General features: G+C 37.9%; 1 protein-coding gene across 2 annotated transcripts in view; it reads right to left on the bottom strand.

Moving 5' to 3' along the window:
* Positions 1-13,064, bottom strand: part of LOC129264112 (gephyrin-like) — a 47,671-nt gene that overhangs the window by 27,739 nt on the left and 6,868 nt on the right. Inside the window, exons 5-9 of one of the 2 annotated variants that reach the window (XM_064102935.1) lie at positions 10,754-10,848; positions 10,210-10,276; positions 8,093-8,221; positions 4,419-5,736; positions 1,360-4,017 (exon numbers count right to left, since the gene is read on the bottom strand). In XM_064102935.1, coding sequence (XP_063959005.1) covers positions 3,632-4,017; positions 4,419-5,736; positions 8,093-8,221; positions 10,210-10,276; positions 10,754-10,848 — 1,995 coding nt within the window. In that variant the 3' untranslated portion in view covers positions 1,360-3,631. Of the gene's footprint in view, positions 1-1,359; positions 4,018-4,418; positions 5,737-8,092; positions 8,222-10,209; positions 10,277-10,753; positions 10,849-13,064 lie in introns of those variants that run through there. The other variant, XM_064102936.1, reaches the window with a different exon arrangement.

Genomic DNA, 13,064 nt, shown 5'->3' with positions numbered 1-13,064 from the left:
GTACTGCCGTATTTTTGTTGCAAAAGCGTACTAAATACGCCAAAAACGTACTGGTTGTCAGGTCTGTTGACATGGTTTCAGGGCTCAAACTTCATGGGCTTAGTAAAATTTATAGTCAAGAGGTAGCAGGCTCCTGGCCTATGTGTGTTGGGAAATGGGTAGAAGGTCAATGCAGTTTTGTTTTCTTCTTATCACTGGGGCGAGGACATGGTAGAATTTACCAAGGAAATTATCCCTGTAATTTTGATTCTATCCATTTACTTTCATACACATGTCTAAGAAAAATATCTACTCATACATCTTTTTTTTTTTTTTTTTTTTGGGGGGGGAAATTATGATACTGAGCATAAAACAGCTGCTCACAAGTTATGTCACAATACAGGCCAAATTAATTGGAGCACAATGGGATTTCTGTGTACTTTTTTAAGTCTGTACTGACTGAATGGTGATCGACAGTGGCAGATATAATGTATATTTAGTGGAGCAAATTTGGAAGCACTTGGTACTCACAAGGAAAAGATACTTAATTGATGGGAGTATAAGAGATAAAACCTTTGTTAAAACCATAACTGAGCGCTATCCTCTTTACACATTTTAACCAGTTTGATTGATATGTTTTTCTTAGGTTTCTAATTTTCTTGAAGCCATCTGGACATCAGGGTCAACTTCCCCACTTTAAAGATAAATGCCAGTTGTGGTAACGATCTGAAATGACTTTTTACAGAATCTAATATAATGACCACCTAAGTGTCTGTTTGTATGAATAAAAAATATGTGCCAAAGGATTCTGGAAGAAATTGTGTAATTGCTGAGAAATAATCAAAATAAGCGCGGATTCGGTCACTTCCGTCGGGTCTTTATTCCAGCAATAATAATACACTGTCCCAAGAGTGCCTATCTGTGTTGGCGATCTTCAGTGTGATCGTTTTTCAGCTTAGATTTTATTATTACACAAAGTTCAGTTTATGTAACTGTACCAGATCTAGATCCACGATGATATAGTAATACTTAACCTTGGTCTTACAGACTTTCTCACGAAATCAGTGTTTTACTGCAACTACTTTCATTTAGCTTTAACCAAAGTTTGATTGATATGTTTTTCTTTATGTTTGTGCTTTTATTGAAACCATCTGGACATCAGGTCAACTTCCCGTTCATGGTTTGGAGGATTTACTGGTACAAACTTGTCCACACTAGAACATGTTTTGGCATTCTTTCCCATTTAGGACATGTATTTCGAAGTCTGTTGATAGTTAATCATCCGATAAGTTGGATCCTCATATTTTTATTCCTACACAATATCTAAAATGCATATTTCAACCCTATTTTTTTCATCTGAAATGATCACAATACATCAAATTACAAAAGAGTATGATTTATTAGAATATTTCATGCACAATAAATAAATCAGGATATTTCATTCAAAATCAAGAATAAAAAAATTCATGCAAAATTACACTTCAGTCGCATATTAGAGAAAAGGGTATGCCCCTGACTTCACAGAGGGCAAAAACGAGCAATAGTTTAATAATGAAAAAAAAAATCTCATTAACGACTAAAAAAGTTGAAAGAGAATTATTTCTAAGCATGACACTCGATATGCCACTGTTGGTAACAAAAGATGTGTATATCAAGCCTGCCTCACACTATGCAATTCCCTTCAATCAAATTTGGTTTTCAACCGCAATTATGCCACCATCAAATCTAATCATTTATCAAATATCCCTGATTCAGTTTCAAACAATGATACACTCCATATGATTTTTGTACAAGGTAAGCATTACCTCTGGAAAAAAAGGCCAAATCGGTTTCAAACTGCCGATGGTTGCAAGAACATGCTGCCATCAAACAATTTGGAACCAATATGACCTCTTAAACAAATAGGCTGGTGGTTGCCGTTAATTAAATTTTTCTCTATCTTTGTATTATTATTTTTTTCTTTCAGAACATAAACATAAATCTTTTAGGGTCTGTGTGCATTTAATTGAAGATCTATTGCCATTCCCCCCCCCAAAAAAAAAAAAAATCATCACAGCAGATAGCATGGTGCAATGCAGGCTTCAGATGGGCCCAAGATTAGCTTTAAATTCATTATCAAACTTGGAAGTAGAGCTATTTCATATTTTAATTTATTTTTTTTCATTCTCAACTAGGAATAGTGGATCATTATGACCCATCAAGACCTGTAAACAAAATGTCTGCTTTAGATTATCTCAACTGGAAAGGAAATGCAGATGCTAACTGAAGTTCATTTTCACTAAATTAGCCATCATTCAGTCATGATCTGTGATAATATCTTAATTTCAGTATTTCTATTCATACAAGTATATTACGATATCGAAAATTTTTATCATGATTATTATCAATATATATGCTTTGTATCACAATGTTTCCAGTTCATTAATCTAGTCAAAGTGGAAGGATGGCCAGCATCACATAATGTATATCTAGAAAGGATCATTGCATGAAACTTTCAAGAGTTGCAAACTGGGCCCCTTCTTACAAAGATTTATGTTTCATGAATCGGATCCATAAACTTTTTTAAGTTATGCTGTCATTTCAAAAACTTAACCTTCGGTTAAAATTTGGTGTTGACGCCGCCGCCGCCGCCGTCGTCGTCGGAAAAGCGGCGCCTATACTCTCACTCTGCTTCGCAGGTGAGACAAAAACAATGAATGCATGAAAATGCATCATAGTTCGAAAATATTTCACACAAACATGCATAATAGATGTTGACGTTGCTGGCCGTCCATAGTTGTGATTGATCGGATTAATCACAACTCTTTGTAAGACGGGGCCCTGCAGATATCTCTTTTGTAAAAGATGGTAATTTGTGATATACCATGTATCAAATTGTGGTACATTGTTATAGAAATTATGCTCAAATTCAAATGAGTAGATCAACAGCATTGGAGCAATACATGAGGCCAGTCTATTGTTACACAAGAGTGATGTAGAGTGAGGCAAGGTCAAAGAAGTCTGCAGGCATAGACCCCATAGCAGGGGCCGTGGAAGCGGGGGGGGGGGGGGGGGGCGGGTTCAGCCCCAACTTTTTCCAAAACCATGTACAAAAACGTAAAAATTACCATATGATTGTGAATTTTTGCATGGTCAGCCCCCCCCCCCCACTTTGAAAACCGTTCCACGGCCCCTGCATAGGACAATTTACATGTAATTCTCACGAGTGAAGTCAAATACAAGTGCTAAACTGATTTGTCCTCTCTGGGTTGGAGAGGCTACAATTCAGAATTCAAATTCTTCTCTTCTAGTCTCCAAACTCAGACCACTTTAACATGAAACCAGGGAATTGTGTCTGGAAACTAAGGTTAGGCCATGATATTGTACTACATGTGTACAGATACATCACAGGTTGAATTTTGTCCTAGTGCATAAGAGTCATTAACATGAGACAATGAGCTTTCAAGCAGGCTCATGTCATGATTAGACCCCATCTGCAGAGGACAATCTCTTTCCTAAATAGCAGTAATAATGTGACCCATAATATTTCCAATCGTAGCATATTTTTATAGAGAATGAGCCCATTACGCTCGAGAGTACACGAGTTGATCAACAATATTGGAGCAACAAAAGTCATTAAAATAGAAGACAGGGGTTTGTGACAAGGCTCGTGTCATGATTCAGAATCATCATCCGCCTCCTCGTCCTGCTGAACTTGGCTTCTTCGCTTCGTCTTCAGATGCCTGCTATTATACAACAAATGAGTCAATCTCCTCTTGGTGGGAGCTATCCCTTTAAGTTCTGGATCCTCCATCAGTTTGCGATGGATCTCGTCCAAGGTGTCCCCCTTCTGGCAGTGAGACACGATCAGATCCGTCACATCCACGCCGTGGCGCAACTTGTCCTTGGGCGGTGGGGTCCATATGACCGAGTCCTTGGGGTCAACGTGCTGTCCAGTGATGGTCACAACCCAGTAGTCAAGGTCACCTAGGAAGAGTTTGAGATTGACCAGGACAGAGCAGTTGTGGCGGTCTTGCTTGTGGGACACTCCGGAACAACCTGGAAGCAAGCAAGGCCGAAGCAGAAATGGATTTGCAAGGTGGATGTGAACTGGAAGGGAAAATGGTTCCTTATACATCAAAGTACACAAGATATATTTTTCCTCTATGGGAAACATTAAATACACAAGGGACCATTCTTTCTACAATTTAAAAAAACAGTCACAATACAGCAAATCATAATCTTTTCCAACGAGGAGAAATGAAGTTCTGACTTCTGACACAATGTAGTCATGAAGATATCACATATTTAAAATTAATAAAAGAAATTAAACTTTATAAAAGAAATTATAAAAAGAAAGTAAAATAGCTCCTTATTCATAAACAATTTAGCAATCTGAGAGCTGGTCAGTACTTAGGAATTAAGAGTTCTTTCTTTTAGGATATATATAGTTTTCTCACCTTCGATGCATTCACCATATCCGCCACATTTCCTCAGGCACTTCCCATGTCCAGGACACCAGAGGTACCATGCAACCACATACTCGTCCCTCCTCTTATTCTTCTTAATCAGTTCTTGCAGCTTCCTTCCATCATCAGTGGGGGCAAACAAATCATCCACCCGGTTCCTCTCCTGAACCTGCTCTCCTCGCTTCCAAATCCCGGTATCCACCTCCTGGTCCCCTCTTTTCCTCGTCACAAGGTGGCGCTTCACGTTCCGCTTACCACGCGAAAGGGTGACGTCTTTCAACTTCGCGAACGTCCTTAAGAAAGTATTCAAGGGCTTTCCTGCTTGGATTTTGTGAACCACTGCTTCAGGCTTTATCCTCTTGGTCGTAACCTTCTTAACTGCCTTTTTTTGCTTCGGGGCTTTGCCAAAGGGGCGTGGGAAAGAGATCACCCTAGGATGTTTCTTTGGTGATTCAACAGTATCCTCAGGGTCGAACTGAAAGACTCCAAGATCAGGTGAGCGTGTCTTAGGACCATACAATGGTTTACGCACAACTTCTCCTCTAATGGCACTCATATCAATTGTGGTGATGGGAGACAAGTGACTAGTTCTTGGGTCCTTTTCATTTCTTTTGTTCTCCTCATCACTACAATCGTCTGTATCCTTCATCAAGGTCCATTCCCCTTCTTCGTTACCCCCATTGCTGTCGTCATCGCTCTCGATTGTCCTCTTGATAGGTGACCCGGACGTTCCTCTGATGATCATCACTCTGGGTTTCGCTTGCGGTGACCGGGGTTTCCCTTGCTCACTGTTGGTATTCTCCTCACTTTCAGAGTTACTCTCATTATCAGCAGGGCTTTCAACATCCTCAACATTATCATCATCGTCATCATCAATGTCATCATCGACCTCTTCTTCATTGTCATCAATGTGCTTCAGCCTGCTCATGATATCATCCATGTTCACAGGATTTGTCATGCTCGACGGTGACACAGCTTCCATGTCACTATCCTCCACCTCTACTTCGTTCCCATCCCCTTTACTCTCTTCAATCGCTTCTTCCACCTCTTTGTCCATCTCTTGTCCCTCTAAACCCAGCCGATCTCCGACAGGACTCGATTCCACCCTCAGGCTTGCATCACTCTGTTGGGCATCTGCTCGAGATGTACCTCTATCTGGCAATGCGTGATGACGATCCTCATAGTTCTCATCGTGCCAAGTGGATGCTGACACCACAGCCTCACTCCCATCACTGGGTACAGGGCTGCTTGATCTTGTCCGTTTGCGTTTCTTCTTTTTCTTCTTCCTCTTTTTCAGCCTTTGAGCATCCTGAACACACACACATAAAGAGAGTTTTCTTGAAAGTTCTTTGTTGCAAAAGGGGCTCCCGCGCTTCTTCCACATGACTATTTTAGCCACTTCTAGCGTGATGAGTATCCACAGTTTGTCTACAAGCAGGGGCAATTTTGATGTAACGCAATGGATGAGAATAGTATGATGCTTAGTATGGAAATATGTTTATGAAACTTGAGTATGAATGAATGGCTGTATCTAGATGTGAATAAACGTACCACGCAGTCTGAGAAGTTTCATTTGTTCAGTTTCATTTATAGTGTTTCAGGACTTTTCACTAAACCAACAAAACAAATTAGACATTCACACAATGTTTGGGGAATGTTTCATGAAACAAAAGTGATTTTCATCAACAACTGTCAAAAGCTACTGAAATCCTTGCATCTGATTAGTTCAGAACAAATAAATCAGCGAAATAAACCCTCGATGTCCTAACCTCACACTAACAGCAAACAAAAAAGGAAAAAAATGTATTCTATTTCTCATTAAAGTGATAAGCTTATGTATGCAACAGCCATTGGTCATTTTGCTGAAATGTTATCATTGTTATCATTGTGTGAGTAAATCAATCACTCCAAAGGACAGAGTTATTAACTGTGAAAAATCCAATCATGCTAGAAGAAGCTTAATCACTATGGAACACACAAATGTGGTTAAAATTCAAACCTGGGATTAATGCAGGTTTAGGCAAAATTAATTTCCCAAAACCGGCATTGGTCCACAGTCTAAACCATGACGACAAACGCAAATCCATCTTATTTTACCAAACACACACATTCTGTATCCGGAATCATAAGATAAATACTTAAACCACCTTTAAGAATTCTACCCAATATTTCCAGTGCCCTCGGTCACAAAACTTCCTTTCACTTTTGGGGTTTTGTAAGCCACTGATAAACGCTTCTGAAATGGTGCTTTTTTAATAGTCAAGAGCAAAATTTGCCATAAACTTCAAGCATTTGATATTCATGACAAGGTTTTTAAAAAGAAATTCAAATATTGTATTTCACCTCAAAAACAATAGAGGGAATACTGAATGAATACAAAAGTGTAAGTTAAAATTCAATACATGATTTGCACTGGTCGTATATTATTTATTGTCTTGTATTCAAATAGTTTTGAAGCGTCTTATAAAATGAAATGTCACCCCAATGGTGTTAGGCATTTGATTGCCATTAATCATCATTTGACAGAAAAGATATAATTTTCATTGTCTTTATTTATCACATCAATAATATCATAAGGAAGCAATGCTTCAAAGCAAATTTTCAAAAATATGGGTCCATGCATTCCTCTTCAAAACCATCAATACCACTGACCATTAGCACATGCTTTTAAAACCAAAGTATTCTAAATTTATAAATCAGTGTAAATCCATGCATTGCACATTTCAAAATATAAATTTCTCTTTATATGAAGGAGCGGGTTGCTTTAGGAAGTAAGAAAAAATAAAGGCACAATGAATGTAAATCAAAATGAAAATACTGATCCTTCAGCTACCTTTAACACTAGTTATTTCAATTGGGATTTTCAGACCAGACCCCCTTCATATTTCAGCCATGACAAAAAAAAGCACAATGTTAACTTCAAACAAACACTAATGTATGTGTAAAGAGTGTTGCTATGTATTTTTTGGGGCCAGCTAAGAGTCCTGTATTCTTTATGCAAACAAAATGCATGTATGTCTATTTTTTGCTATCATTTCCTTCAAATTAGGTGTATCAATACCAAATGTTTTGCAAAACATTTGCGAAATTTAGTTTACAAAGGTTAGTAGGGGCAGAGGTCAAGGATAGATAATATAGTACTATATTAAATTCTTAAGCAATGTGTCACGATAAAGGTCTGTTGCACATTAATTACAACTGCGGTGCAGGGGAGGGGGCAAATGATCCCCCAGTTGGGTTAAGGTTGAAAACCTATAGTTTTAAATATACTTTCTATATAATGATGGAAAGAGAAAAAAAAACACTTGAAAAGTAATTGCCCAGGTTGTTTATGGGTGCAAATATGAACACAAACCTATTTCATTTGCACTGCTTTTTATTGTGCATATATAAATGTTTGCTAAAGACACATTAATGTTGGATCATAAAATGCAAATCCCTGTCTACTGGAACTATTTCCCTCAAATACTGAAGTCACGTTGATAGGCCGTGGTCCTGATGCAGCAAATCCTTTACTAGTAGCTTTCTTAGGGTGCAAATATGAACTCTCATTTGTTCAATTCCACCTGCTACTATTATATAATGATTTATGTGTTACCCATAATAAACCGATTCAGTATCCCGATTCTGTGCCCAATCTATATTATTTCTATAAAAATACTCACTGAAACCATGTTGATAGTCTGTGGTCCTGTATCGGCCAGTTCTTTGTGAGTAGCTTTGACGCAGGCTCGTTCTCCTTTCAACAGCTGGATAGCATGGCTAAGAGAAGGCTGGGCAAAGCCAAACCACTCCTAAAATAAACACAAATGGAAAGATATATATCATCATACAGGAGATTGAAAGAATATAGATGTTCAGGTGAATCTGATTGATTTTAGACTTCATGCCTTCCAAAAAATTTCATAATACAAGTGTGAACTCTCATCTTTGATACAGTGAATGAACATGTTGGACTAACTCTTCAATATTTGGTAGCCAACTAAAATTCAATGGGATTTAATGATAACTTATATGACACTAAAATTGTAAATTGTTAATGGGACATGAATAGAGTCACAAATTGGCCCCCTAATTTATGGAATTACCCTTCATTTCCATCAACATAATCCTTAAAGGTATTGTTTAACCTTGTGAGCAGCCGATTTAAAAAATTTTCAAACCAAGATGAAACATGTGTACAAGTGCATGTATTAGAACTAATAAACCCTGAAAACAACCATTATTGAGAATGAAAAGCTAAAACTACAAGGCAAACCCCGATTTTGTAAATAGGCGTCTTATAGACGCCTAAATAGTACACATAAGTGTATGGGATGAAATTAAGATGGTGTTTTCAGTCACTTTATATTTCAATTTTTGAAGCACTAAATAATTATTTTCAAACGCAATTTTTTCTGGGCTTCATTTTTGTAACATATCACAGACACAGGTGACAAGTGTGACCTTCTAGCTCAGATTTTTTTAAAGTCAAACCAATGTTAACCAATCACTTTAAGTGTCTGTTTTCACTCTGTCTTCCTCTTTCTAAGACAGTAGGCAGGTCCTCAAAAAGCAGCTTCTTTCATCCAAGTGATATTCATGACTAGAGAGGTTCTGCACATTTAATGAGCTGGGTGAAAACCAAAACAACTCTTTTTATTCGGCCATTGCTGCTCTAAATCTATATCAAATTTCATGATTCTGGTATCATTGTGAAGAAGAATCATTCTTTCAGGTCATGTGTTTGAACTTATTTAAAAATTCTCTTTTGATACTATGATATTTCATTTTACTTGAAGATAAAGGGGTGAATTAGTTGAGAAAGAAAATCTCATGAATCGCCATATTTTGCAGGGAAGATTCGGCCACGAGAGGATTTGGATGAATCTTGCCTATTTGCTCATTAGCATAGGGACCTGCAGACGGACAGTTCTGTGTCTATTTCCCTCTCTTGCCCCCCCCCCCACCCCATTATCCCCTTCTTATTTTCACTCTTCTTCTTTCCAAGTCTATCAATGGCTTCATGCCTCCCATCACTCTATCTTTTTTTTCTTCTCTTCACTCCTCCAAACTCTCTATCCCTCTCTTTTTCTCTCGTCTAACCTCTCTCTATTCCTTTTCTCCATCCTTTTGTAGATTGAAAATCAGTGTCTCTTTCCTGATTCAACATTCCCACCCTCCCCCCTCCTTCTCAAGCTCTTTTCTCTCGTCTAACCTCTCTCTATTCCTTTTCTCCATCCTTCTGTAGATTGAAAATCAGTGTCTCTTTCCTGATTCAACATTCCCACTCCCCCCCTCCTTCTCAATCTCTTTTTCTCTCGTATAACCTCTCTCTATTCCTTTCCTCCATCCTTTTTTGTAAATTAAAAATCAGTGTCTCTTTCCTGATTCGATGTTCCCACCCCCCCCCCCTCCTTCTCAATCTCTTTTTTTCTTGTATAACCTCTCTCTATTCCTTTTCTCCATCCGTTTGTAGATTGAAAATCAGTGTCTCTTTCCTGATTCAATATTCCCACCCCCCTCTCAATCTCTTTTTCTCTCGTCTAACCTCTCTCTATTCCTTTTCTCCATCCTTTTGTAGATTGAAAAGCAGTATCTCTTGCCTGATTCGACATTCCCACTCCCCCCCCCCTCCTTCTCAATCTCTTTTTCTCTTGCCTAACCTCTCTCTATTCCTTTTCTTCATCCTTCTGTAGATTGAAAATCAGTGTCTCTTTCCTGATTCAACATTCCCACCCCCCCTCTTTTTCTCTCGTCTAACCTCTCTCTATTCCTTTCCTTCATCTTTTAATGTTCCTACCTGTGAACCTTTAAGACTGCCTGGTAGATTGACAATCAGCGTCTTCTTCCTGATTCCACAAACAGACCTAAATTTCAACACAAAATAATTTAGCACTATTTGCTAATCTGACAAAACTATTTTCAATTTTATTTAATCAAGAGCAAATTGATATCGTTATTTGAAAAGCTGTAACATTTATATTTCTTAATATGACAGAAATGTCTTTCTATTGATAGAAAATCTGAAGTCTTCTCTATCAGACTGTATGTGCTTCAAGTTGATTTACATAATCACATTAAATATTATAACTTTGAAATATTTGAACCGTTAATAAATCCTTCCTTGTTTACTTATCTACTACCAACAAGCTCATGTTTCTTCAAGGTCCCTAACCACTTCTACAATGTATTATTGTAGTGTAATGTACCTCTGTATACTGTAAGTTTGTTTTTTGAATAAAATTGATTAATCCCTTGTATTCATAGAATATGAGATACAAAAGAGCAAATATTATCAGTTAAAAGATTCACCAAGTCATGATATAATGGCAGAGTTTTGGTACCTTGATAAGACAGCTAGTGGTGTTATCTTGAGAGATCCCATGAGCATGACCATAGCCAGGCCAGGTGCTTCTTTCTCCAACACGGATTTGGTGGCCTGCAGAGGAGTATCATTGATGAGGAACCATAGAAAAAGTAATTACCAGTGTGAGCATACAAAAATCAAACAATATATATATATATATATATATATATTTAGATTGTTCTTTGGGCCTGAGGCCTGTTGCATAAAACTTTTTACCTGAGAAAACTCTGGTAAAAACTGAAAACTAAGGTTAGTCTGATTTCTGCCATTGACTTTTACACAGGGCAAAAACTCTGGTAAAAACAACCTGAGTTTTCTCAGGTAAATAGTTTTATGCAACGGGCCCCTGATGTTGCCATCATAAAAGTGGCCAATGACTGCCAGGTAATAAACCATAATTAAAGAAAAGTACAAGGTTTTACATCAAGCTTCTTAAATATATTTTAACACTATTTTTAATCTGTCGATGTTGGGAACTAAAGGGAATGTGTTGGAGGAGAGTGAATTCCACAGCCGAGCCGTCCTTGGAATATATGAAGATTGGTGAAGAGAAGTATTTGACTTTGGGACAGTGACTGTATAGGGGTGGGCAGCTGCAGTAGAGCGCGTCAAACGGACATTGGGGGCCAAGGTGAGCAGGAAGAGACTGAGAGACTGAAAGACAAACTCTGTGTTACACTAAGAGTGTTGGCATTTATCAACAAAAGTCAGGCTGCTAGTCCTGAGAAAGAAGTTTGCCTTGCTGAACTAATCCCCAACAGGTTATTTCAAATTATTTCTGCGAATTGAAACATTTGACACAACCTGCATCAATCACTGCTTCTTATCATTATTGATGTCTTTGTTTCTTTAAGAAGAATTCAACCAGGGAAAGCAGATCAGGCAATGAATACTCAGTTAACAGCAATTACGGGGGGGCCAGTCAAATATAGTCAATTGCTGTACACACGCGTGACCAAGGAATTTCCAAACACCCCCTAAATGAGTTTTTCTCTGTGTGCAAAATAACCCCCTAAACAAGTGTTTCGCGGGCTTTATTTACACATTTTGGCCCCTAAACAAGTTGTCGCCAAAATCGGGGAAAAAGCTTTGGGGAAAAAACATACCCTAAACACGTTTGGCTAGTCTTAAAAAAAAAACCTGGGGAAAAAAACATACCCTAAATACGTTTGACCCCGTGATTGACCATTGACCAGTCTTTCAAAACCACCCTTTTTATTGAAAATCTGTGTTTTTTATACCCTTAACGAGTCCACGTGCTGACCGCGTCCAAAACTGAAAAAACACCCCTTTAAACGTGTTATTTTTGGTCACGCGTGTGTACAGCAATATATTTGACTAGCCCCCCCCCCCCCCCCCCCCCCCCCGGGACAGCAATGCAGTTCCAACTAACATAAAATACAAACATAGTGTGTGCTAGATACAAAATACATGTGATGTAATTGCAAGTGTATTACAGATAAATACCAGTTGTAGTAACGATCTCAAAATGAGTTCGAAAAGAATCCAATGAAATTACCACCAAAGTGTTTGTATGTATAAATAAAAAAAATATGTGCCAAATAGCTCTGGAGGAAAATGCATAATTTTGCTGAGATATAAGCAAAATAAACACGGAATGCCATCAAACGATTGGTATTTTCAAAGCAATATTACATGTAATACACTGTTCCACATTTGCTTTTCTGTGATAGTGATCATCAGAATTATCGATTTTGAGCTAAGATTTCATGATTTTACAAGGATGAGTTTACATAAATCTACCGATCTAGATGTATGATAATATTTTGACAATTAACCTTGATTTAAAAGACTTTCTCATGAAACATAATTGTTTGCTGCAACTACTCTCTTTTACCTTTAACTCTAGCTCAACGCTACCTCTATGGAAAGCCTTACTTGACAATTTGCGGATAAAATGCAGACAAATGGAATTAGCATGTAAAAAGCATACTTCTGTTCACAGTAGATTATTGTCAAGCTTGGCTTTCCATAGAGATGGGGTCGTCAAGCTGGATTTATGTTTTTATCAAACAGGCCTCTGATCTAAATTGCAGAAATATCATTCCCATAATATATAACAATTTTCAAAATTATGATTATAATTGTAATCATTATCCGTAGAATAATAATGTTATAGAGTATCTGTATAGTGCACATATCCACCTTGTCAGGTGCTCAAGGCACTCCAATATTAACCCAGCTAAGCTAGGCTACCGATTACTGGGCTCACAGATTTTGAGAAGTACTTCCTGCGGGTACCCATTTACCTCACCTGGGTTGAGTGC

This window comes from Lytechinus pictus, chromosome 7 (genome assembly GCF_037042905.1).
Source record: "Lytechinus pictus isolate F3 Inbred chromosome 7, Lp3.0, whole genome shotgun sequence".
NCBI lineage: Eukaryota > Metazoa > Echinodermata > Echinoidea > Temnopleuroida > Toxopneustidae > Lytechinus > Lytechinus pictus.
This window is presented reverse-complemented; position numbering and strand designations above follow the sequence as displayed.